General features: G+C 50.2%; 1 protein-coding gene across 1 annotated transcript in view; it reads left to right on the top strand.

Moving 5' to 3' along the window:
• Positions 1-27394, top strand: part of sema6cb (semaphorin 6Cb) — a 49781-nt gene that overhangs the window by 10987 nt on the left and 11400 nt on the right. The window contains exons 2-14 of the mRNA XM_078094524.1: positions 5702-5930; positions 8510-8624; positions 9172-9229; positions 11870-11926; positions 12111-12212; positions 16001-16091; positions 17177-17299; positions 18318-18406; positions 18515-18732; positions 19277-19408; positions 19720-19875; positions 21965-22141; positions 22739-22876. Of these exons, the coding sequence (XP_077950650.1) occupies positions 5789-5930; positions 8510-8624; positions 9172-9229; positions 11870-11926; positions 12111-12212; positions 16001-16091; positions 17177-17299; positions 18318-18406; positions 18515-18732; positions 19277-19408; positions 19720-19875; positions 21965-22141; positions 22739-22876 (1598 nt within the window). The 5' untranslated portion in view covers positions 5702-5788. The remainder of the gene's footprint in view (positions 1-5701; positions 5931-8509; positions 8625-9171; positions 9230-11869; positions 11927-12110; positions 12213-16000; positions 16092-17176; positions 17300-18317; positions 18407-18514; positions 18733-19276; positions 19409-19719; positions 19876-21964; positions 22142-22738; positions 22877-27394) is intronic.

Below are 27394 nucleotides of genomic sequence, written 5' to 3'. Positions count from 1 at the left end.
TTTTTAAGGGGAATTTTGCAAGTCGCCTTTCGTTCTCCTCGGGGCCAAGTGCTGCGTGACATGAGATTATGTGTTGTTCATTTTAATACACTGTGCTGTTGTTTTAAAGCGAGTGAGCTGACACTTCTGCAGCGCCGCTCTGCAAAGTCGGGACACTTTTACCCGGGGGGGGGGTTTGCCCTTCAGTCGATAACTTGGGTTTCTGGGGGCGGATTTTGAATCCCTGAAAATATAACGGTGAAAAATGGAAACTCAAAAATACAGACAACAACAGCTCCCCCCCGAGCGATTTCCCCAGTCTCGGCCTCGGAACGCCGTCCAATTATGACGCCCTTGAGGGAACGACGGTGCTTGAATTTCTGTCAATACGGGGTCTCAGGTAGTGTTTCTCAATAACACTCTGAATTATTGATGGCGGAGAGATTGAGCGGAGAAGGCTTTAGTTAACATTCACTCTTATGTATGAGGAGGAGACGGCGAGATGAGCGAGAGAATTTTAAAGCCACCCGTTTGCTTGGGCGACCCAGAGGTAAGAGCGCATTGGAGGTGGACCCGGACCGACCCGTCGGGGGGGATTACGGCTTCTCTGAAGATCTAATCGTAATAATTAGGAGATCGATGAAGGGGGAAGATTCCGCTGGCGCCCGGCTGATCCTGATTTTGTGTTTCAGGAGGGGAAGGAGGGGTTATTTTTTTTCCGGCCGCGTCAAGTAGACGCGGGGGCGATGAATGGGGGCCCGCAGCGGTTCGCAGATCGATCAGAGGACTTTCTCACAGAGTCCCTCTGTGTGAAGTCTGTCCGGCTCGCCGTCTGGAGGAAGACGGCCTGGGAGAAGGGCTGGCTGGAGGCAGCGAGCGGAGGGTTGGGGGGGGGGGTTAACTGTTTGGATTGTTATCGAATGAGGGATCTCCAGCAGAGCGTAGGTGACTTAGTTACAGTTCAGCCAATTAAAAGTTCTACCACAGATCGCTATTGACCAATATTGGGTAAAAACATGCCCGATAATGCTACATTGTAACCGACGACGTGATCACCGACAGGAGCGGAGCTAACGGCTAACGCGCGGATGTTTAATACTCCGTTACATTGGTTCATTGTAACTGAATGAATAGTTCATTCAGAAAAAGCTTAATTCTATGACATCATTGTGTGATTGTGTGCAAATGAAATGCTGTTCTTGGGAGGGAAACTTGGAACAAATAGAATTGTTTGAAGATGTTTCCCGATGCAGCATAGACTACAAATTATTTAGAGATAATTATTAACTTTATCGCGGCGCCGAAACAATTCCCTGAACTTTCTCGCCGTCGCCCGCTGTCAGTTTTTCTTTCCCACTTTGACATCGATCCTCCAAAGATGCTCCGCGGAGGCTCGGGTACCAAACCCGGCTGTAATCTGTGGGGACCCTCGGACGAGGACGGAGCAGAGCGGTCGGACGCCCGGGTGACAGTCGATGGGCCTCTGCGACGGGATTCACCCGTCACTCGTCTGAACTCCGCGGGCGCCGAGGTTAAAGCGGCGGTCCCCTGGGAACGCACTGAGTGGCGTTGATGGCAATGAGGGTCCCAACCTCCCCTGACAGACACTTCTCATCCAGGATGCCGCCCCCCCCCGCCACGATGCAGACTCCATAGCTGCATTATGCTGACACCGAGCGGTTGACACACTAATCCAAGAACTAAAGGACTTCAGGGACCATTGATTTTCTATTCTTGGCATGAAAAAAAAAGAGGCGAGAAGCCAGCCATCACTCCTCTTCGACCAGGGATGCTAATGGACTTTTTAAAATGTTGCCACGGCAATCCCCTCGAGCCATTCTGTTTTTGCCCCTGCGGAGCCTTTGAAAGAGAGCGAAATCCCCAGCTCCTTTATCGGACATGTTTGTATTCAGCAGCGTTGCTTAGATGTCTGGCCTGTTTATGCGCAGCATCTGTCAGCGACGGGCCGTGCCGGGAATCTAAACTCTGACATTGGATTGGAGAATAAAAGTAGGCCCACAAATAATGGGATGAAGCCATTAGCGCTGTTTGTTCCTGTGGACCTTCCATTGGGAGTAGAACATTTCCGTCACACTGTCAAACCTCCACCCACGCAATATATGGGTGTTTTTAGCAGTTTTTAAATCTGTATTCTACAATGAAAATTAAATTGTTTATTTTCAGAAACGTTGGACCCGTATCATTTCCGTTTGAGGAACTATTGGTCTTTTAAAGAATTGTAGATAATCGGGGGCAGGTTGGAACTACACCAGAGTGAATTGCATTGTAATTACACCCGTTTGAATACGATCCCGTACGTTCTCCTCTGTGTCCTGGGGGGGGTCGGCCACCTCGTCGAGTCCAGCTCGATGCTCCTCGATCAAACATAGACGCCGCCCCTCGGCCCCCTGGACCGCCGTCGCCCACTTGGATTTCTGCTTCTGTCGTCTTGGGTTTTTTTTATTTTTATTTACACAGCAGGCCATTTGGACTGCGGAGGCTTGAGGAACATGACGTCGATCATCGTTTTTAGCCCCGCCCCACGGCATACTACCCACCTAAAGCATTCTAGAGATGGAGAGCATAAATGTTTAGTGAAGAGATAAACCAAGAGAGACGTGGAGTCATTTTCACTTAGACTTCTATACAATCAACAGACAGATATTTGTTCCCGGGGTTCTTTTTGTTCACCTCATCTCGGGAGTCTTTGCGGTCGACTGCAGCGGCAGATGCAATCGCAAAGAGAGAAGCGTCTCCGTGCTGACGGTGATGTGTGATTCGTGTCATGGGACTGCAGCGAGATAGGCGGTCTGAACGAACCCGCCCAAAAGAGCCGAGCGAGGAATCGAGTCAAGTCTCGACAATGAACTGATTGTCCCGGTGAGCATCATTCAGATCATGCGTTGTTTTTCCTCCACTGTCACATTAAAATTCCCATGTGGATGTTTTGACAGCAACAACAACAGCAGCAGCATCGGGCAGGATTTTATGTGCACTGGTCTGGCACGGCAATGGGAACCAGACGATTTGAGACCCCGTTGAAAAGTATTCAGAATTCTCATTGTTTTATTTATCAATCTCCACAGCTGCTTTCAAGGTCTGTGTTGAGATATTCCCTCAGCGCTGCAAGGAAGAGTAATTGTTGTTGCAGCGGGTCAGTGGGGCTTTATGGGAGTTATCAAGACCCTCCAGTGCCGCCGCTGTTTTCCACGTCGCACGGATAATACGGCGCCACCTTCCCAATATATTCAACAATCGTCTTTTTGCTTTCTTGAGGCTCCCAGTGAGTGCTGCCTGTGCTTTATTAGAGTTACGGTATATTGCTCCCAGTGTAGGAGGCAGTTTGTTTGCGTCCTGCCGAGAGCACAGGCTAACGTGGCTAACTGTGTCTGAAATTATGGAGGAGCCCGGGGATGCGCTCGCTCATTACTCCGGCCCTTCGCGTGCCACAAACATGTCAGATGGGAGGATAATGGGGCTTGGAGACTTTGCACAGCCGAGGGGCTGAGCGGTTTGGAGGTGGTGAGAGTTCTTCTCTCTGCTTTGGCTGTCGACCACGACGGCTAAAGCTCCGGCCAGGTTTTGGAACATCAGAGCGCCATTTGCATGATGCTCCGCTGTGTAGTTGTGACCAGCAGAGTCGACAGGTGCAGGACTGTGCAATGCGGTTTATTCAGAGTTAATGGGACTTTTTATCCAACAGTTATTTCCGGCCATCTCGCTGGAACCGAAGAGTAAGCGTTATGTGTGAACATCATTGTGATTCTATTTCAGCATTAACCCCAAACGGAGGTGCCGTGGGACTCCGAACTTCTCCGCGGACACATCTTATGAATCCGCGGACGCGGCGCTGTCGGCTAATCCAAGTGAATGTCAGGCGATCAATGGCGCGCCGGCGTCCCAGAAACCCCCTTTTTTCCGCCCGAGAAGCCCAGCTGCCAATGTCTCCCAGATGGCTTAACAAGTCCAGTTCATTAAAAACAAAATGATCCGAGCCCTCCCCGTCCGAACCCTAGAACACAGAGAGCAAACATCAGATGAGATAAGCGGTGGCTTATTTCCCTCCGACAGCTGTCGACCCCCCGCAACCCCACCCCCCCCCCCCCCCCCCACCTTCACACTGCACAGAAAGTCATTAACTGATTAGACTTTGTGTTCGGATAAATTAAGAAAGTTCAGAATTCCAGAGGGGAGATGCATTGTTGACACACACACACACACACACACACACACACACTCATCTGGAGGTAAACACGTGAGCGGCAGGTGTGTTTTTCAGCTGCGTCCGTTGGCGTGTGGAAAAGGTCAAAAAACGGGATGAGGAGCCATCTTCCTCCGCTTGTGTTCTCAGGACAATGTCCGAGCTGGAACAGAACCGAATCACAGCCCTAACCTTATAATACAGTTACTGTTTTTTTATTTGAATGTCATGATTTAGCAGAGTAAAGTTGTTTCCCAGCTGCCCACTGAGGTATAACGAACTGGCGCCATAAAATGCCTATTTTTCCCCCCACAAATAAACAAGTTGTTGCTTTTTTTTTAATACCTGCTATGTTATAATAAACGATACACCTCTCGTGCAACACCAATCCAGCCGGTACGTCGGCCGGAGGCCGTCCACACAGGCTGCGTGCGTGAAGCGGGCGGTGGCGGATCCCCGGGCCGCTCCCCTCGATTGTGATCATCGCCCGACCCCGTTGCTGCAGCGCAGCTCTCTCCCCTGCATTTAAACGAAGCAGATGATTATCAATATTGATGACGGTTCACGTCTCCGTGGACTTAATTTCCTGCTCCCACTTAAAAACCGTGCGGCCCGGTTGTCATTGCCAAGCGACACAGTCCATAAATTAGGGACGGCTCGAAAGGACCCCTGTGGAGGACACGGCGCCCTAAATAAGTTCCTTTTTCAGGACGGTTTTTAGGACGCTTTTAGTTTATTTTATTAGTAGCGGGCGTGATCTTTTCCTCGGATACCAAGTTGCTCCTGTGATTCTTTTTCTGTTGATTCAGAATGAATGATTCACCGGCCAACTCTCCTCTGGAAGCAACGCGCGCCGCGTGCGGTCGCATTTTGTCGCGTCGTCCGATGGTTCGCACGAAATCATTTAGCATCATTAAATTGATTTTGAAACTCACCAGTAACCAGCTTCAAGGATCGGTGCGATGTGGTTGCTTCTTCTATGGCGGATTGAAAGCCTGGCAGCAGCAATTTGTTTTAATTTTTTTTTTTTCTCTCTCGCTGATGCTGTAACAAACTGTGGCATCTGGAGGAGATAAATGCTCGGATGATGATTTTGAAGTCTGTGAAAGAAGGAAGCGATCTTGTGAAGTTAGACTTAAATAAAAATACATTTTCATCCTTTACGGGCTTGTGGAGGCAGATGTGGAATTTGTGATTGAATGTCTTCTGTGGTAGTTTCCATTTGATTCTTTTTAAACAGTTTGTTTTCTGCTCTCACGCTTTTTTCAAACCTAATTCATTTGACCAGACCATCAGTGTCAATCTCAACAATACAAGACATATCATGTAAATAAGCGCTGGCGCCCTCGAGCGTTCTTGCCGTAATCGTTCCATTGTGTCGTCTTTTCTCTCTCCTTCCCTTGAGGTGCTTAAGAGTTCTGCGTTACGCTCCAAAATCAGCGGCGAGGAACCACTGCGGTGAAACACTCACATTCCCGACTGTCCTGACCCTGATGACCTTTTCTTCCCCCTTCCAGGTAGGAGTCGGGAGGGTGGAGGGGGGGGGGGGGGGGGCGGTGAGTCTGCCGAGGGCCATGTGTTCCTGGTGAGGCCTCATCTCCTGCCAAAATGAGGCCGACGCCCGGCTCGCCCGGACCCGTCCTGCCGGCCGTCCTGGCTCTCGCCGTGGCCGCCTTCTTGCCCCGGCTGTCCTCGGGAGCCACGCCGTTCCCCCAGGACCTGGAGCCCATCGGCATCGTGGGCCGAGAGTGTGAGTTCAGACATCCGCCGTGTTGCCATGGCGATTCCTTGTTGCAGAGAGTAGAGGCGAGAGAGTGGAGCATCTTTAATCATCCTGTGTAATCACAAGGCGCCGCGTTAGCTGAGGTTTTGTTTTCTGTGGGTGTTTGCAGAGGCTTTGTTTGACTGCTGGATTATTTAGGTAGATTTTGTAAGAACCCAGATTTTCTGTTCACTGCTAGATAGATTTCATGATATAAAATATAATTGTTTAGTTTTTTTCATTACACCCAAAACTAATAAAGACAAAAGATGCTGCAGATTTTCTTTAGACCAAAGAAAACAAAGTGTGCACGAAACTCGAGGCTAATGTGTTGATAACCATACTAACATCGCAGGGTGCGCTGTCACTCTTAACTCTTGGTTCGGTTTGGGCAAATCTGCAATGTGTCCACTGCGTTGCTTCTGGCTGTCAATCACACTGAGCGCAGAAGGAAATTCAATTTTCCTCAAAGGAGTGATTTATCTGTCGGCCCACATGGCTTTATGTTTGCACCTGATGTTTTCTGTGTGAGGAGCAAAAACCAGAGCCCCCCCCCCCTCCCCCAAAAAAAGACCTCAACTGGATTGTATTTTCTTCAAATCACAACTAGTGGGTAAAACAATAGATGTGATAAAGATATATATTGATATAAACCGCATTCATTTAAATATAACCTAAATTACATTAAAAGCATGTTCACTAAATGATCTGAATGAAAAATACTGCTGTTACTTTGGACAAAATCAGTAAGTCCCAGACAACGATGAAGCTCCTCTGACAGTCCACGCAGGTGAACACAGTCCTCAGAGAGCCAAGAGCTTGATTAGAGGACATTCTTGGACATCCGTGACACCCTCAAGACGCCGCTTCACCCGACCAACCCGAGTGGACCCGTCGGCTGCGACCGATCACCGGGGGCGGGGGGGGAGGGCACAAGAGGTCCCGGGTGCTGAATGTAATGGCCCATAATTGATTTAAGAGGCGGCCGAGGTCGCGGCCCGCACGCCGTAATTGATCTATCTGGAAGAGAGCAACGCCGGCATTAGCAGGAATAGCCGCGCTAATAGCGCCGCATGTGGAGCGCCGTCCCAGGTGTAATGAGAGCAATTTATCACCTCTGGTTCCAGCGGGTGACAGCGGGGGGGTGGTGGGGGGTCCGCGAGGTCGCGCGCGCAACTCCGCCAGACGTCCATTATGACTCGTCGTACTTCATAAGCCGAAGTCTATAAAATCACAGCCGAGTCGCCGCTCCTATTTATGGAGACCGGACGGACGGACGGACGAGCTCAGCGGGACAAAGGAGCAAATCTGTTCTATGAATATTATAATAATAATATATACTTGTACTTTCATATTAAATATCCATTTTAACCCTAACCCTGGGAGCAACGACCTGCGCTTGACCTCCGACCTCGACCTTGAGTCCTTTTCTTTCCCCCCCTTCCACATTCGATCACCCGGCGGGCACAACGCGGCTTCACGGCAGGGTGTAGAATTCTGCTGCCGCCCCCAGAGGCCTTCCAGCACGTGAAAGTGTTTGAAGAGTAATTAGAGAATCCTCATTTGCCCCGGGGCGGGTTGAAGGGGGTAGGGGGGGGGGGTGTCAAGGAGCCCCTGGGAGTCTCTCCAGCAGACAGAAGGTCCAGCGCTCAGACATTAAGCGCTTAAATCTTTAACCAGTCGATTGGAGGCCGGCGCTTAGAGGAACACGGCGCTCCCCGTGGAGACGCACGCTCCTTTTCGGCTGCGCTGCACTTCTAGCGGGGGATCGCGAATTCAGCAGCAGCCCGGGGGTCAGATGGGAGGCCCGAGGACACTTTAGCAGATCCACGGCGCCGTGGCCTTAAGCTGAATCTGAATTTTAGAGAAAAGGAAACTGAAGGGAAACCTCTGTGATGAGGTGTTGGTATGAAGCAGTACTGGTCAGTGTCTCCCACACTTTAAATGGATACTTCCCTCTAGAGAGAGAAGTTTGCAGATTGCAGATTGCATTCTGTTTGCCATTTGTGCACCTTTTTTTATTGCGTTCATGCCAACGCGGAGTTGAACTTGAGTGACCTCCGAGACCGACGAATGCTAAAGAGATACGGACCGACCCCATCGTTATTTGTCTCCCTTTCCCTCGCTGACTCCTCATCAGCAGCCGTTTATTTAAATCCCACCGACTTCTGTGACACAAACCAGCTGATTTACAACTTTGCATCCTGCTTATTCCCCCGCTCAACCGCCCACATTAGCATACAGTGCATGCTCGGGATTTTTGCCGCGGTTCACCAAATTGCATCTTTGGTTAATGTTTCTTAAACTGTGCAGGTTCAATGTCTTTTCTGAGCTGCGGATTAGTTACGGATGAATGTTTAACCTCCTCGTCCTTCTGCCTCTTTTACGATAACAAGAGCCCGAGAATGAATCTGAATGTTTAATAAAGCGGCCCCGTGTGCAGTTAACAGTTAGCGTTAGCGCCTTTATGTTAACATTGACTCCCGGTATTGAGGGAAAACAACGCTAGTTATGTGGTGACGTGTTTTTTTTTTGTGTTTTTCACTCCCATCTCTCGGCCCGCGCAGCCTCCTACCTCTACCCCAGCTTCCAGGGACTCATGTCGGACAACGAGACCGTGCGCCTGGGCCTGGACTTCCAGAGGATGCTGAGGATCAACCGGATGCTCTACATCGCTGCCCGGTCAGTCGCCTCGATAAGACGATGGAAGTAGTTTGTTTGTTTAACCTAGTTAGCTCAAAAAAAAAGCTCAATCGTGAATTCTGGACTTTCTGAAGAAAGAAAATCAGCTTTTCCCCGCAGCGCCGAACCTTTTCGCTCCTAATTCACTTTTGGCCGAACCCCAGAAGTTTTTCCCCCGATTCATCTCGCAGCCTAATTGCTGGCGGCTCCCCTCTCGATCGAGATGCCGTGGGTTGATCATCTAAAACACACAAGGTTGTCGCGCCTCCTCTGCCTGTTTTTATTGTGTAGAGATAAATACCGCTGGAGTTGTTGGCTCGTTCTCAAGCGGCAGAGGTCTCTCTGCCAAGCACTGCGCCTGAGAAGGTGGCGAGATCGCTAATGTTCCTGAGTGGACCTGATACTTTCCACAGATGCAAACAACAAAGTGCAGCGATGCAAACGGCGCGCGTTGGGAAACGTTGGCCGTTAATCCAGCTTTGGGTCCCTGCAGGCGTTGGTGGACGGGTCACTTCTTGACTTCTTCTTCTTCTTCTCTCTCTTTCAGGGACCACGTGTTTGCCATCAATCTTGCCGCTTCGTCGGAGCAGATAATCCCACAGCAGGTATGGAAGTCTGTACACGGGACCAGCGTGTGAATTTTTTTGCATTGAATTTTTTGCGGTTGAATTATTTGCGGTTGAATTTTTTGCAGTTGAATATTTTATTGTTGAAAAACATTCAGATACATGACTTCAATGCATAAATATTCAGTTCTAGAAATTCAATCACCTTTTTCTTTCAAAATCCGATGACACAGATTTACTTCCATAGCATTCTGCTTCTTACCGTCTTATTCCTGAAACTCGTATTACAGGAAAATAGTTCTTCGCAGATCTTTGAACCGGCTCTTCATTTACGCAGCGGCCTCTCTCCTTTCCCGCCCCCATCGCCCCGCGCTCGCGTGGCCCGTGGGTAATTATCAGTAAACCAAATGGAGCGCGGAGCCGGCAGGGCCTCTTACCGTCCGGCTGACTCGCACTGATTGGTGTCGATTTGGTGTCGGAGATGATCCGTGTGCGCGGACCTGGAGGACAGAGACGTTGAGGAGACGAGTACTCCGCCGAATAGGATTATTATTTCTTATTATAAGTTATTCCTCATATCGCTATATTAGCCCAAAGGCGACTCCCATCAGAGGAAAAAGCTGGACGCGCTGTCGCCAAAATCCCCAGCTTGTTATTGTCAAAAGGTCTTTTGAGAAGAACAAAAGCAACCAAACGTTTGAATAATGTTTGCTAAACTCAGCAGAACGCAGGCGTTTCAGGGAGCCGGCGCCGCGTCTCTTCCAACCCTGCGCGCTCGCAAACGGGCCGGTTGCCATTTTGCGACGCCGCGTCTGCAGCTCGGCGAATAATAACCGTCCAAACAAATTTCACGGCCGACAGCGAGCTGCCTTGGATACCGAGCGTGAATCGGGTTAGACGCGGGCGTCCAGAGACTCCACTTTACTTCATTACTGAGACTTTGTAAGGGATGAAACTGTTTAAGACTGTGCAGAATCTGCAGGAGGAACAAACAGGCTTTGGGAGCGACAGAAACAATAGGGGAGCCGTTCACGTTGGGAGAGCGGCTAACAGATTAGTGGTTTCGCCTTTCCAAGGGTATTGTTAATGTAAACAATACGCCTCGTCTCGTAATGCTTTCAACATATTGTATGAAGAGGAAATCAAATCACGTCGGTTAAAATGTGGGAAGCGGGAATCCGTCCGCAGTTAACGTGCTTTCCTTTAGCACCCGACAGTTGGATTGCACTCAGAGTAGTTTCTGGTCTGACGGACTGAGAGCGATCGGACGAAATGGAAAAGCTGCTCCGAGAAGGAGAGCGAGCGGCCTGTGGGACAAATTGTTTTTTAGGGCCGTGTGGTCCTGTAGAAGTGACCCCTCCAATAAGGCACCGAAATGGGTTTTACCGCATACACCTTGAGGCGAATCTATGCAGCCCTCCCTAAAAACACAGTGTGTACTTTTCAGTGTCTAATGCAAAGGACTGTTATCAGTATAATTTATAGTGTTTTTGTTGCATTTTCTCTTTTTTTTTTGATGGAGCTATTTCAGTTTATATAAAAATGTGAAAATATAACTTATTGATTTAATGAAAGAAAGTAATAAATAATTTACACACGTATTTACGTTTAAGGATACTTGCCTGAGGAGACCTCCTCAAGCCTTTTGGCAACGCCCGCCCTCAAAGGCAGACTGGCCAATCACAGCACAGCGTCCGACATCTCCGACCACGTTCAAACATGTGCTATTGGGACGTGTTACCGGAAGAGGTTGGGAGGAGATGTATAGCTAGCTAGCTCGTACGTTAGCATATCATTCACTGGTATTAGCACCTCTATGCTACGCTAGCTACTGGAGGAATATTGATAATTTAACCCTGTTATCTGTAGCTTTAGGGGCGGAGCTTATCGAAGGCCTTCATTGGTATTAAAAACATGAAACAGCCGATGAGTTCCCTCTAACTCCGGTGGGCAAATAAAAGATTCCAGTCCAGCCGCCATTTCTAACGCTTGGAGAATCCGTCCCACAATGCCTCAGTTTTGCCGCTCACTCAGACGTCGAGCTTCCTGTCTGCTCCAATGCCGAGCGCAGCAGCGGGACGTGAACCTCGAAGCCCGATGTTACACAACAGCCGTCCCCTCCTCGGTGGTATTCATGGGCGCTGAGAAAATTGTGATCTGTGAATCATCCCAACAATTGAAACGAGTCCGCGCGTTGAGGGAGCGCGTTAAACGAGTTAATGGATCTGTTTCCGTGGCGGCCCACGGGGGCGACCGGCGCTAAAAAACGGGAAGTGTGGCGGAGCTTCTGTGCGTCGGGTTAATTGGGGGCTAATTGACTGCTCCTCGTACAGGCTGCGAAGCGACGCGGACGCCCTTTGATTCGGGGGGGTTTGTGCTCTGTTCCCACAGCTCCACATTTATCCTGCAGACGGACGAATATGAAAGAAATGTAAAATGAAATCACGACGGAGAAACAGCCATGTTTCTCTCTTCCGCCGACGAGCCGCGCAGGCATCCCTGATATTCATCTCCTCTTGTTTGTTGTTGTTTCTTTTCCACGACAGTTTATTGAAGTTAATGAGATTTTCATCACAGCTGCCTCCTAAAAGCACTCCCAGCGATCCGGCGGCAAGCGGGACGCTGAGTAACAGCTTGCGTTTGAGCTTGACAGTCGGCTGTCTTGTTTCGTTTTTTCAGAAGCTGACTTGGAAGACGAAGGACGTGGAGAAGTGCACCGTGAGGGGGAAGAACAGCGTGAGTATTCGTCTCCCAGACGCACGCGCTTCCTCGGCTCCATGTTTATGCCATTTGTGTCTCGGCCCTCGGCCGCCGGTGGTCGCAGGAGGCCGCCGCGGGGTGGCGAGGCGATCGGCGCGGAACCACGTTCCGGGCGCGCGCAGTGACGCCGGCCTGTTTCTCTGTTTTTCCGACCCGACAGGACGAGTGTTACAACTACATCAAAGTGCTGGTGCCGCGCAACGACGAGACGCTCTTCGCCTGCGGCACCAACGCCTTCAACCCCACCTGCCGCAACTACAAGGTGAGCGCGCGGCGGCCGGTCACAGCGGGGCGTCGGGAGGTGTGCGGCCAGCTGGCTACTGACATATTAGGGGGGGAATTGCCATGATTGTGAAAATAGAAATATATAAATATAAGAGCTATTGTTTGTTTTTTTACGTTACCTGAGTGGACGATGCTTTTGATAAATGGACATGATGTGCAACCTTAAATAATTTGAGATACTAATGAGTAAAGAGAGTTAAATGAAAACTGAAGTATTCCCTAGATTTTTTACATCAATGCAATTATTTACCTCATTCAGATGTTTTTTTTTTAAGATGTAAACAGGCCAATATCGATGGATAGGTGCTAATTTTCATGTATTTCCAGACAGAAAACAATGTATAAAGCCTCTATTGACATCATTTTCTATTTATTTTGGATCTCTTTGTATCACTCCGTTAATCAGAAAATACTGTCATTATCTCTAGGACTAAAACAGATAGTAAGAGAGACTAAAGTAGAGATTTCTGAATCAGAGACTGAAGAAACTTTTTAATGAGATTTTTATTAAAAATGACATTTTGAAGAGACTACCGATTAATGTAATATATATGCAGTATATTTTAGTTAATAGAAGGATCAAATAGACAAAGTACTGTATGTCTACTTTCCACGAGTCTGACAGAAGACGTGTTGTGGAAAATTTCCAGTGCAAGAAAAACAATATTTCTGCCCAAAGGTGAAAACCACCAAGCTGATGTAAAGCCGCGGTGCACAGCGTTGTTACGCGGCACAATGTTCATCTACAAACACTCGGCACTCACATAACAGACCGAGTGCATCGCGAAAGGCTTTCAGAGCAACACGTAAACGCCGCTTGGAAAAGGACATTTAATATGCAATAACAAGCACAGCAGCAGCAGCGCTACAAAGGCCGCTCACACGAGGCCCATTTAAGTCTCAATATGTGTTTTCAACGATGACGCGACGCACGGCCGACAGGTCAAACTGCCTCCTGTGGACGTGACGCGAGAATGGGGACTGCGACTGAATAGCCGAAGTGGAGGGAGGAGGTGAACTGAGGGAGGGTGGGGGGGGGGGGGGTTGGGTAGCAGGTCAAGACGCTCACCGGAGGCAGCGCACTGCGGCGATAAACAAGTGAAAACATTGCGCGTTGGAAACGTAGAAGTCAAAGTGAACGTTTGAAGGTCTGCGGAGTGGAGCCCTGAGCGGTGACATCACGGCCTCTGGGCCGTGATTCACAGCGGGGCCGTTAGACGAGGAGGAGGAGGAGGAGGAAGAGGAGGGAGTACGAGTCCCACAGCACCGACCGTAAATCTACCAGTGTGTGGCGGGGGGGGGGGGTAAATAAATCAGCACTTTACATGTCGGTGGGTCGCTGAGGAGTCGTTTAAAGGTTGAATCTGAGAACAAATGCGAGTCTTAAGTTGTGTCTTTGGAACAGAAATACAAAGTTTTCCACAACAGCACCAGTTCCACCAACAACAGTACAATTATGTTTACAATTGAATACAAATGGAAGCAATTAACTGTACGAAGAACAGAATGCGAAACACCAATGAAAGGAAATGCTACGGCATTTAAAAACAAATTAAAACGACAGTGAATAAATAACAGCCTAATTCCCCCGAGCAGAGCGACCTGAGACGGCCTCCGCCTGCCACTCAAAGAGGCCACGCCCTCTTACGCCTTGATGTAATTTAAGCTGACCAACAAAGCACCGGGCGCCCGCGATCTAAGACGATAGATTCATGAAATACGTCCCGAATGGGTCTTTTTCTTTATTGTACCGAGATTCACGCCGCCTGGTTTTGGCTGCTAAGCCGTGATTGGACCATTGCTGTTTTGGGGGGGCGGAGTCAAGCGAATGGCCACTTGAACTAACTAAAAGCAGCCTCTCGAAGGCATCGCCGGTACCTGGACAGTCTCTCCGTCGCAGGAGGCCTGCGCAGTGTCATCGCTCCGTCCAAAGGTCAACGGCCGGGAGGAAAGATTGATGCTTTAAAAGGACGCCACAACGACCCACATCGCCCCATCCTCCTCCTCCTCCTCCCCCTCCTCCTCATCACCATCATCACTCTGCCACGGAGCGGCTGATTTACACAAAACGCCTCCACGGATTCTTTCCTTCCTACAATCCCCCATCTGTGTCTAACAACCTTCCTTCCCCTCTCACCTCCCCCGCCCCCCTCCCCCGGCTTTCTCCCCCTCGCCTGGAAAAGAGAAAGTGCACGAGACGACTGCAGACAGCTGGGGAGGAGGAAGTGTAAATCATATGTAGGGATGTGCCTCTGCGACTAGAGGGGGTCGGGCCTTGGGTGTGTTTGGACAAAGACGCGGATGGACGCTCAGACGAGACGGCCGGTCCGTAGACGACATGGCGTCCGCCCCCCCCCTGATCAAATCCGTCCGTCTCGCTCGGCCCGTCGGGGGGTGGGGGGGTGGGGGTGAAAATCCCGAATGACAAAGTGCCGTCTCACCTCGTGGCGGTCCGGTCCATCATGTGCGTTTTCCAATCGGATTCAAAAGCGGATCTTAATCTCGTCTTGACTCTGATCGGCGAGGGAATGGTCGCCTGTTCTCTACTACAATCGCAGTCCAGCCCATGATTTCACCTGAGAAGGTTTTTCTTGCTTTACTTCTCTTTTATTTACGACTCTCCCGCGTTCAGAGTCACAAAGCTGGAGTTTATTTTGGAGAAAAACCAGTGCTCAAACTAATGAAATGAACAAAAATTGTAATTTTTCAGGAAAACAGGTGCAAGTTCTAAAGCCTGACTGCCAAAGGACCAAATACCTCCTTATAGGTGATTAGGTTTTGTCTCACTAATCATGTCCACTCGTGACTCACATGTTTGTCTTCTGCTTCTTCTCGGCTTTCTGCTTCCTGTTGTTGGAGCCAAACTGTAAAATCGCGTTTGAAAAAACACCGTCAGTCTTTTTGCCACCGAGACTCCCGTCTGAGCGATAACCAGGCGCTCGGCGGCAGGGGGGGGAAGGGGGGGTGGGGGGCGATGTGCAATGTGCGCTGTTGTGTTGGATTGCGTCAGGCTCAGAGGTGCAAACACGCCGGCGTGCGTCGGCGCAGACGTCTCGGGGCGTTTATGCCGAGTTCGCGGAGCAAAGTTCTGTGGCGAAGTTCTGCATCAGCCGCTCTCCTTTCTTCTCTGGGTAATCGTGTTGTTTCATGGGAACAGAGCAGCCATTAAAACAGACGAGGTCGGTGATGAAAGCCAATGAAACGTTCAGAGCCGACACGACAAAACAAGCTCTCGTGATAATCAGAATAACTGTACGTTCAGAGGAGCTTTCGAAAAAAAGGGCTTTGGGGCGAAAAGGCTTTGAAACAAGGGAAGGATCAACAGTGAGGCCCGAAAAACCGATTGCTGAGGGTTAAACCTGATGAGGCAGCAGAGTAGATAAAACGATAGAAGCACTTGATATGGAAATAAAGATGCAATAAAGACAATAATAAAGTTCCATCAAATCTCGTGGAAGCCGGTCTGTAATAACGGTTTCTAAGAAGTGATTTGCAGCTTTACGTTTGTCATCCGAGTTAAATTTGGATCAAAACTCGTTTTTACACCATAAAGGGTGTAAATGTGAGGACTCGCCAATTAGACCCAGCTGGATTTCCTATTTGTGTCAAAATGAGCTTTCGGGGGCTAATTTGCACACCACAAAGACAGCCGTCACCAAGCGGGTGGCGAGGACGGGGACAGTCGAGGCCGTCTCGACTCGTCTCCACGTTCGCAAACCTGTGTCCGGCTCTTTAACGTGTCCCGTCTGTCCTCTCCGACGCCAGATGTCCACGCTGGAGCAGGAGGGGGAGGAGGTGGTGGGACAGGCCCGCTGTCCCTTCGAGTCCCGCCAGTCCAACGTGGGCCTGTTTGCAGGTGAGCGATGCGATCCGGCGGACGTGAAAACGACCCGCGTGTTCATCGCTCCTTTTTTTTTAAAGCTTCCCGTTTATATTCAAAGTGGTTTCACGTCCCGTTTGATATTCTCACCTGGAGGGACTTATTTAAGCATTTGTCCGCTCACAAAACAAGGATTTTGGCCGTCCGCTAATTAGGACAATTTTACAAAATATTTTGGGCAGATGGATGATTTTATCTGCGTCCCGTCAGAGCGATAATATCTATTAAACTGTTTATTGAAGTGTTCTCAGTGTAACAGTCACTACAGCAGATTGTGAAAACAACTCGAGTGAGATGAATGTGCTGGATCTTTGCTTTTTAATCATTTTGTAAAGACCATTAACCGTTTTGGTTCCAGCTCACAAGCAAACATCAGAGATTCTGCTCAACGTTCTTCTTGAGTTAATTATAAGCTCATTTCTTTTCAGTCAAACATTGCTGTGTGTTAATGCAGTTAAAATAGATTCTCTGCCGTCACTGATTACATAACAGAACGTATTGACTTTATTACCCAGTGGATGGAATCGCACAAACGCGTAAAAGCATCGTGAGCGTTTAGTCGCAGCACACAGAGATGAAACGGGAAACGCATCCCAATGCAACAGCTACGTGAACCACGTCACTCCTCTTTCTGGGTGGATGTAATTAAGAACCAAAGCTCACATCATCACAGGCTGTGATTTAGATTTCGTGCCCTCGATGGCTCCTGATTAGCGGTTAGATTCTCTGCACTAATCAATGCGGAGAAGGATTCTTTGAACACGCGAGGGGTCGAGTTCGTGCGGGGAGGCGGAGGCGGGGGCCAGGCCTGCACTCGCTGCTGCCGGGTCCCCACGGAGGTTTATGCAGAGTTCACATGAGGGAGGGCGGGTTGGGGGGGGGGGGGGGGGTCATTAAAAAGTCTGCCATTCTCCTGCAGCACTTCTGAAAAGGCCAATAAAAGTCACCTCTGACCAAAAATAGACACTTGAAAGAAGTGGGTTATTCCAGGGGAATATGATCCCTGACAATTTATCTCAACCCCCCCTGTAACCCCCCCCCACCCCCCCAACACCCCCCAGGTGGCGATTTCTACTCGGCCACCATGACGGACTTCTTGGCGAGCGACGCGGTGATCTACAGGAGCCTGGGGGAGAGCAGCCCCGTTCTGCGCACCGTCAAGTACGACTCCAAGTGGCTGCGAGGTGAGCGAGGGGGGGTCAGCGCGTTCACACACTGCCGGCGGGGCGCGGGGGGGGGGGGCGGAGACGACTCCGAGATGCAGACGCCGGATTCTCTCCTCCTAATGATCATCCTCCCGTCCTCGCCCTTCAGCCGCAAACTCCTCATCTACAGGAGACGACCCGACTGCTCACTCAAGGCAACAACTATTAAAAATACATTAAATGATTGTCTGTTGTACGTATTGTTAGTGTAGCATCCCGACGGCAAACAGCGCGACACTGCTGAGGACGTTGCTAAAGGCCACTGCCGCAATTATGCCGTCAGAAGAAAGAGAACCTCCTCAAAGACGGCAAGCGCTTCTCCTCCTCCACGTAAAGACCTGCTGGTTATTTCACTCGGTGGGGGAAGCGTCCTCATCAGAAGAAAAGAGGACTCGGCGGCGGCGGCGGCGGCGGCACACTTTGTTCAAATCTTTTATCCTCCCTCGGCCGTTTGCGGTGGAGCCTCTCTCATCTCCAGCGCCGGTGCATTAGGCGGGTGATTAACGTTGATGGCGGAGGTCGGTTCTGTGGGGCTCGTTCGGCGCGCCGGTGTCTGCCAACAGGCGGGTGGCGTCGCCGACGCGCTGTGATGTGATGTGCAAGTTTTAATGCGGGGCAGTAATTCACGTTGCCTTCGTTATCTCGTAATTGGTCAATCGTTCTCTCCTGACTGATGAGTCGCCTCCACACAACGCCAACTTTCAGCGTTGTTGTTGCGTTGAGGTGTTTGATCAAAAGACACGGGCCGTGCCTCTTATCCGTCTCCAGGAACAAACCGTCTTGCAATGCGGCGAGAAGATCTCAGGCGCGTCTGATAGGAAAAAAGCAAAACACAGATTTCTAATTGTTGCAGATTCTCTTTTTTCTGTGTTTCTGATCGCGGCCATTTCGACACAACCGATTGGATCCTGGCGCCGTCTCCTCTCTCGCCGCCTGCACACGCGCTCTCACCGCACGTCTTTCCCAATTGAGAACTTCTTCTCCTCGTCTCCCGCAGAGCCCCATTTCCTCCACGCCATCGAGTACGGGAACTACGTGTACTTCTTCTTCAGCGAGATCGCGGTGGAGTACACCACTCTGGGGAAGGTGAGCCAACCTCCTCTCAGACCGGCGCGGTTCCACGTTGGCTCTGCCCGCTAGTAGTCACCTCCCTCTTCCTCCTCCTCCTTCCTCCTCTTCCTCCTCCTCCTCCAGGTGGTCTTCTCCAGAGTGGCGCGCGTTTGCAAGAACGACAACGGCGGCTCGCCGAGGGTGCTGGAGCGCTACTGGACGTCCTTCCTCAAAGCCCGGCTCAACTGCTCGGTGCCGGGCGACTCCTTCTTCTACTTCGACGTGCTGCAGTCGCTGACCAACGTGCTGCAGATCAACCGCCGGCCGGCCGTGCTCGGCGTCTTCACCACGCAGGCCAACAGGTCTGTTTCGCCGCGGAGACGCTCCGTTTGCTGAGCGCGTGTGAGCTGTCCGCTCGCCGCTTTGGCGGCCGGCAGTTCTGTCACTTTCACGTCAATCGCGCCTTCAATTAAGAGTTTTTAAAGGCATCTGGTTACTTCAAACCATGAAGGGAAATACCACTCAGTTTAGGGTTATTTGTCACGCGTGATATGTTCAAGGACCGTCGGGAAGATGAAAACCAGGTGGGGATGTGACTCTGATAAACAGTGCTGTTGTCTTCTGGGTTCTTTAAGGGTTCAGAGGGTAAAAATAATGCATAAGCAAACAAGTTGCATCCTGCCCTCCAGTTTCTCTGAAATGACCCATACGGCAATTTGGGTTCTCTTTGATCCAGTCCTCATGAAAGCTGCAGCAAAGCAAAGATGAAAGCAAACGCAGATAAATGCGGGGCGAGAGGCAGTTTCCTGCACACGATGAGGGTTGCGCCGGACCCGGCGCTGAGCTGCAGCCCTTAGCCCCGCCCCCCCTCTCTAATGTCGCCGCGCCCTGTGGTCCCTTCAACAGCATCACGGGCTCCGCGGTCTGTGCCTTCTACATGGACGACATCGAGAAGGCCTTCGGCGGCAAATTCAAAGAGCAGCGGAACAGCGAGACGGCGTGGACACCTGTCCCAGAGGACCAGGTCCCCAAACCCAGGTGAGAAGATCTTTTTAAATGACAAACTGTCACTCGTCAAGACCGAGGGGTTCGCCTGCCTTCCGCGATGGAGCTTCTTCGTTTCATTCATCTGTTTTCCTGCTGCCGCCGCGGTGATTGTTCTGCACAGACATCATCTGCGAACAGGGAGAAAAAAATAACGACATAAGACACCTGTCGTCGTCGTCCCCCCCCGTCCCCCTCCCGCTCGTCCCCCGACACCAGACAGCTGTCAGTGTTTTTACATCTGTGTCCGTGGAAGCCGCCGGTGGCGTCCTGATGTTTTAGTTTCCGCTTGTTTGCCGCTGCAGGCCGGGATGCTGCGCCGGCGAGGGCTCGGCGGCGGCCTACAAGTCGTCCACCACCTTCCCCGACGACACCCTGACTTTCATCAAGTCGTACCCGCTCATGGACGAGTCCGTCCCCTCCGTCAACGACCGGCCCTTCTTCACCCGGACCACCAGCAGGTATCACTTTAATGGAATGCACTGGTTTCATTCAAAAGACCCACAATGGATCAGATGCATGTGTGTCATTTTACACACACACACGTAGTAAAATGTATCACTCTTCACATTTGAAATATATAAAGGGCCAATTAACATTTGTTCTTATTACCAATTAGCCCCCCAGTTGTTTTCTTACTCAGTGCCTCTTTGAGGTTCTGGACCGAAGCGCTCGTGTTTCTGTGCTCCAGAGTCCCTTTAGAAAATCTTGTTTTAGCGCAAGTAGGAGCTAGACTCTGTTACAAAGCTCATTTGAGACCGACTAGAATAGTCAGCTGATCTGGTTGCGTCACAGATTGTATTTCCAGCATGATTTTTAATTTGGACGTAGAAGAGGCATCGATTTTATATTGATAATTGCACATTTTATTGTTTTGCCAATAAATGTTATTTACAAATGGACAAAAATATATATTCGCAACCATTTCTGAGTTTGAAAACTGCAGCACGTTGCAGCTTTAATAGCGACATGATAATTCCTGTCGTAAATCGGTTGCCACTAGTAAACCTCTTAGTACCTGAATGCTTAATATCCGGATGGCTCCTTTGAGAACATCATCATTATATCCCATAAAAGAACATAAGCATGGACCAATGGACCATTATCAGTGCTGCAGTACAGCGTCTCTTCTCTACCGCCGAGCGCGCCGCTAATCTCTCGTCCGGCGGCGCGATGTAGCCGCGGCGCTTCCTCCCCCGGGGCTGTGATTGGTATCGATGGGTGAGATCAGGTGGAACACACAAGCTTGTCCCTCATTAAAACCCATCCGATTGATTGGGAGGAAGGTCGTGGGGGGGGGGTCGCAAGCACTACTTGCATGTCGGGAGATTTTACAAGGAAGATCTGGAGAACAAAGAAAGACGATTCATCTTGAAATGTTTCAAAAACAAGTAAATGTTTTGCAGCCAAATTGAATTGCCAAAAATTCAACTTTTGCTCCTTAATGCTTTTTATATGTGTCTTGTTTCTTTACAGGGTTTTTACGAAAACAAGACCATGATTATAAGTCCTTAGTTCATCATGTTTTGTCACTTTTTATTTTATTTAGGGGCACAGAGGGCACAGTCGCCACCTGTGTATCCCAGAAGCAGCCCGACGCACACACACACACACACACACACACTCAGTACACAGGAGCCTCCTTCCCACCCGCTGAAGCAGAGCCAGACTGACAGCTAGCCAGACACTGCACAGGCCCCACATTGGGGAAAAAACAGCCTCCGCTCCACATCTGGCGCCAAAAACATCACATCTGCCTCGCCGCTCCCCACGGAGACGAGCTAGATAAATGCAATCTAACCAGAAGCGCATCACGCACGTCATTGAGATGTGCCAGTTAGGTGTGTGTGTGTGTGTGTGTGTGTGTAAACACACCAGCCTCGGTGGGACCATCTGGGAGGCAATGAAGGAGAAGTGAGGTCCACTGGTGTCCTTTTTAATGGAAGAATCCACAAGCGATGTGATGCCAAGAAAAGTCCCCGGCTTTATTGGGGGAGAGTTTGTTGTTTGGGGGGGAAAATGCAGGCGGAGGAAACGAGTAAAGCTCATCGCGCTGGACTCCAGGTGCCCTTCAGCGCGGCTCTTAATCCTTAACTGCTCCAGCGGAGCTGACGGCAGTCGACCCCGGTGGTGCCGGGCAGCTCCCCCGGGTGCGACTGCGTGGAGGCGGATGAATACGAAGCCGGGTGGTGCTCCAGATAGTTCACTCATAAGTACGAACCGAGGGCGCCCAAAGAGGCCCGGTGGAGCGGCCGTGGGCGGGACGGACGGGTGGATGGATGGATGTGCGGATGGGTTCGTGGGACGGAGGATGCAGGAAGGGAAGCAGTGGGTTCGGGAGATGGAGCGATCGGCGCCGCGCGCAATGAGCTCGGCGTTCGCCCACCGCTTGTTTTGTTCGCTGCGGGAAATTGACTTTGACAAAACAACGGCGTTAAGATGCTAATCAGAAACATTCTAGTCAGCGCGCTCTAATTAACGGCAGAGCGCTTCACCGTCGCTGCTGCTCTCGTTCCTTATTCTTTTTCTTTTTCCTTTTGCTCCACGCAGATTCAAGTTGACCCAGATAGCGGTGGACACGTCGGCGGGGCCGTCCAAGAACCGCACGGTGGTCTTCCTGGGCTCGGACAACGGCCGCGTGCTGAAGATCCTGGCCAGCACCGAGGGAGCCAACGCGTCCTTCAGCACCCAGCTGCTGGAGGACATCGACGTCTACAACCCCAACAAGTGAGACACTTCCCCTCCGTTTCCTCTTCACGTGTCCGGGTCCTTTCTGTTTCATCAGCGGTCGGCCTCAAAGCGCCGTATGCAGGAGGAGAGAATGGCGACCCTGCGAGTCTGTGATGCCTTAAAGCTGTAGTGATAAAATAAATAAATTGTGGGGGTTTTTTTTAGTAGAGAAGCATTAATGCAAATAGCATCCATCAGGTAATAATATAATATTTATTTTCTAATGATTAACAACTATGAACAATTGGAATTATCAGGTCAGACAAAAAGAAATGAGAATCGACCAAAGGAACGGCGATGGATGCCTCTCTAGTTTAGTCCTTCAGTCAGTATCTTCCTCTGTGTTCTGCCTTGATGCCCACCCACGCGTTGGTCTATTGTAGCGCTTTGCATCACGCTGTACCGCCTGAGGGGATGCTCTTTTTTTTTTTTTTTATAGTCTTCTTTTGTCTTTCGACTGCACGGCTTGAAAAAGTCTTATCTGCATCAAGTTCGACTCTGTATAATTTCCACACCGCCTCAGTCGCCCTGCAAAGAAAAGATGAAGGTGGACTGTTGCGATGGTGACAGTTGGTGTTCTTCTGTGCCCCCCAGATGTAACGTGCAGGGGGAGGACAGGAGGGTTCTGGGCCTGGAGTTGGATCGGGATCACCACGCGCTCTTCGTGGCCTTCTCCGGCTGCGTGATCCGCGTGCCGCTGAGCCGCTGCTCCGACTACAGCGGCTGCAAGAAGTGAGTCCTCTGCAGAGCGAACCTCCGCCTCTCTGCCCCCTAAAGGGTCACAGACGCTTACGTAATCTCGACGGATTAGCGAATTAACTGAATTTGTCAGAAAACCGAGGATTTCGCCCCTTCGGGTCGGGTGCGGTTTCAATCTCTGGCTTTACCGCCGGCGATTCTTGTCAACTGAGGTGGCTTAGAGTTTTATCTGGACGCCTCCCGGGATGCTCAGGACCCCCCGAGGCGGACCCCGAACACACTGCAGGTATTCTACATCTGGTTTGACTGTGGGTCCCCTGTAGCCGGAGGACGTGTCTCTTACCTTTCACGCTAAAAGAGCGACTGTTTAAAGGATTTTAGAACTTGTGTCGTGACATTTTTTCGGACAATTTAGATCAAAAATTGTGGATAAAGAAAATGTATCAATAATAAGATGCTTATAAAAATGTATAGATTTTCCTTCATTGGACCTGAGAGCAAAATACACAACGGTTGCACATAAAGAAGTAAGAAGCCCGAACTGCCTGGCAACACAGGAAAAGGAGCATCAATTACCTCTGGAGCCGCCAATTTAAGAAATGCGTCCACTCCGGAGGCTGTTACATGCTATTAGGACAAAAGCCTGTTCAGGATAGCAGATGCTACGCTATTATCCGGCTGGTTTGTGGAGTTTGTTGGGCTCAATTTCCCCAAAAAAGCACTCTGATGTTATTAGTGGGGTTGGCAGGTAAATTAGAGTGAGATTAAACTGAGCCGCGGGGGGGAGAGCGGGGCGGCTGCCACGGATGAAATGCCGCGGTTAGCAGCGGGGGGGGGGTGGAACGTTTTCATAAGCCGACTGTGATCGGATTCCTCTCATGTTGGACTGCATGATATCCGTGTTTTTATACGGCTGCAGCAAGAAGAAGCCGCTTAGTGTGAAACTTGGAGAGCTGGTTTTATATTGTGTAGTATTGTTCCATGCACACAACAAACTCAGTGAACACATGTGCCTGCGTTGTGCAGCCGGGTTGTGCCTGCATTGTGCAGTTGGGTGGTGCGTGCGTTGTGTAGCCGGGTTGTGCGTGCGTTGTGTAGCTTGGTTGTGCGTGCATTGTGTAGCTTGGTTGTGCGTGCATTGTGTAGCTTGGTTGTGCGTGCGTTTTGTAGCTTGGTTGTGCGTGCATTGTGTAGCTTGGTTGTGCGTGCATTGTGTAGCCGGATTGCGTGTGCGTTGTGTAGCCGGATTGCGCGTGCATTGTGTAGCCGGGTTGCGCGTGCGTTGTGTAGCCGGGTTGCGTGTGCGTTGTGTAGCCGGGTTGCGTGTGCGTTGTGTAGCCGGGTTGTGCGTGCGTTGTGTTGCCGCGTTGCCGTGCAGCTGCTCACTAATCAGATTCCCCCCGATGCTCACAGCCTTATTTGGCTGTTTCCCGAATTCAGCTTGATTGTTTCCTCACAGCTCAAATATGTTGCCGGGCGACTTTAGTATCAATATTGTTTTGTTATCTGGGTTCATTTCTGTCTTGGAGTTGGATTGTGGATGGAAGCGTTGTCCTGTGTTTTCTACTTTCGCTGATACATTCTCATTCTTAAGTGCTCTTATGCGCTGTGTTTCCCTCTGTTGTTGGTTTTTAGATTTTCAAAATAAACTACCGTGTTGACAAGAAAAGTACGTCCCCGCTCGCTGCATCCACACGGTCTCTTTCCCTTTTTCTCCTTGGGGGAGGACTTGTTTGTTTTTGACTCCTGCACAGCTTCTTGGAACCAAGTTTGTCACTTCTTCATCAACTTCCCGCCTCATAAACCCGGTGACCACGGGTCGCCGTACGTTGAAAGCTGCCGCCGCGTTCAGGACAGAACTTTCTCTCCGCGCTCTTTGTCTGCAGCTCCTTGTTTTGGCCCCAGCTGATCTACTTTCTATTTTTGGGTTGGGGTGAGGAATGTTGGCCTCATGTATCTCCCTGGCTCGCTGCCCCCTCTCCTCGGCTCCCCCGGGGGAATACAAATACCCCCATGGCATGCTAAGCCCTCATTGCGAAGGCCTGGAGAAGCTCTCAAGATCGTTTAGTCACAAATTGGATCCAGCTGATTGGCCGGGAGCCAGCGATGGCGGCCGCCGCGTCGGGTCTTTCTATCTTTCCGCACGAAGAAGGAAGAGGGAGAAAAGCGATAGGGCCGGTGTTTTCTTCAGCTTACAGACCGGCTACATCCCCAAATCCTTTCTAGAGGCCGGAGCTGCAGCGCACCTCATCCTGGGATTAGGAGCCACCGAGGGCCCCATCAGCACTGGCCAGGAGGTCAGGTTTCAGCCGCCATGCCCTCCTTTACCACACCAATGGATCCGTCTCCCTGCGGATGAGATTTGCCCCATCGCTCTCTGTGTTGTGCTGCCATTTCTTTTTCTCTCGCTCTCTCTTGGCTTGCCCCCCCCTCCCCCCCCCCCCATCCATCCTCTCCGTGGCCGCCATAGTCAGGTTTGCTTTTTTTTCTCTTTTACTCGAGGCGTGCTGCCAATATTAGGTTTCAGAGAATGCTCTGTTTTTCAGCAGCGGCTAGGAAACTGTAGGGAATGAGACTTTTAATAAAGAAATACAATAAAAGGCCAAGAGGGGCCCCAACCCCTGAAGGTCTGCTGGAGATTTCTATTCTTTTTTTACAAGAATAGATTCAACATAGTGACTCTCTGAAAAAAAATATGATTAAATTCTTATATATAAACGTGGCAACATTGAAACAAACTATAAAGATAAGATATAAAAACCCAGTTTTTCAAAGACTGACAGAGCTAATCAATCAATCACCCCATTGATAATCGAAACTGGTGGAGACGGTGTTCCATCATCAGAAGAGGTCCTCGACGACAAGGGCCTGTTTTTACGGGATGTTTTACAAACCAGAGAGACACTGGTGACAGAAAACCAGCTGTGAGCTTCTGCACATCTGCATGAAAATCCATATGTTTGCATTATAGCAGAGACTGAGCTCCTGAGGAAAACCGCATCGCTTGTGATGCTGCCTGAAGGGGCCCGCGTACGACCGCCCGGGGGCCTCCGAACCGTCCCTGTCGCTCTGTGCCGTTGTTATGTTGCCCCTCGCTACGTACAGTTTGTGCGCCTCTGAACCGTTTGCAGCTGCAGCCCCGAGGACAAAGCAGTGCCTCTTGTTTGATTTTGCTCCGCTCGGTGAGAGCGACGCACTCGGGTGCCCTCGGTGGGATTGCAAACGTTTGCAAACAGAGGGGTGCAGATGGCGTAACACCTCAGTGCAGACGGCGTACAAACCGCATTCAATATTTAAAACGGGCGGCGGGAGTCCTCGTTAAAGCCCGGGTGTCGCCCACTACAAAGCTGCAGATCTTTGTTTGCTATCACCTCTGATTTGGATATCGAGTGCAGATTGGCGGCCGGTGGACATTGTTTTTCCTCTGCGGCTGCAGACTCATTATGCTGCTGCTGCTGCATAGTGGTGTGAAGCACTCGGAGGTTCTGCAGCTGTGAACGACGCGGTAGTGTTAATTAACACTGACACCCAGCGTTGTTTTGTGAGTTTGCGCTGGTGGGACGGAGGCCCGACGGGATCGTGCAACTCATTCACAGGGTGCAGGATGATGAAACCAACAGGAGTTCCGAATGTTCATTCTGTAGGAACGTGACTAATGGCTGCTGATGGTGTTTAACGCGGTATGCCGTAAATGGGGGAAGTAAACCGTTCCAAGTACACTCAGCATGTTATTTCGCTAAATCACTAATCAGACGTGCATTACTGTAAGTAGCAGCGGGTGATTGACTCGCCCGCTGACGTCGGACCGGATCCACGCCGGCTGTCGACTCAGAAGGTCAGTCATGGGCGATCGATAAGGCCTGAGTGACCTCCGCTGAGTTTGTCCTGAAGGTAAAGCCTTGGATCCTGGACGCAGCCACCCGTTGGTGCCTCGAGTTTTGGCGTTTTTGGCCTGTCTTGGTTTTGGAACGGATTGCGGAACAAGCGAAATGTTACACTGAACACACTTGGAAAGCTGAAGGAGAAAACCGGTTTAAGGCGCTTTTGAGGTTGTTGTGAACAAAAAAAAGTTTTTAAAACCACTCAATGTTTAAGCGAGACTTAATGGGGTGAAGCGGCAAAATCATTTGAATATTCAAATGCTCGCGTTTTAAACTGGATGTACAGATTCGGAGGCTCATTAAATATGACTGAATCTGAGGTAAATTGGGAGCTAACAGCCTTAAAGAGAAACAAAGAGTTAAAAAAGCGCGTTGTTCTTCATTCACTTTAGTAGAAAAAGTCCACCGTCCTAATTAAAAAATAATCCATTTGCAATCTTCCGTTTTTATTTTTTTGTGTTGTAGAAAAGCAGCAATGCTTCTATATTTGTTCCTCAATGTTTGCCGCTGACAAGTTAATTCACACTTAAATGCACTCATTTAGCACAATGACAAGCGTGTGTCATCACCGCCATCGCCCAGTCATGAAAGAACATTTAGGAAGACGCTCCACATCTGTGTGTCAAAGCAAGCGGCTCCGTTGACGTGCGCGAGAACAAGACGAGGTCAC

The sequence above is a fragment of the Gasterosteus aculeatus genome, chromosome 20 (assembly GCF_964276395.1).
Source record: "Gasterosteus aculeatus chromosome 20, fGasAcu3.hap1.1, whole genome shotgun sequence".
Classification (NCBI taxonomy): domain Eukaryota; kingdom Metazoa; phylum Chordata; class Actinopteri; order Perciformes; family Gasterosteidae; genus Gasterosteus; species Gasterosteus aculeatus.
The sequence above is the reverse complement of the archived record's forward strand: the minus strand, read 5'-3'. Positions and strand labels throughout refer to the sequence as shown.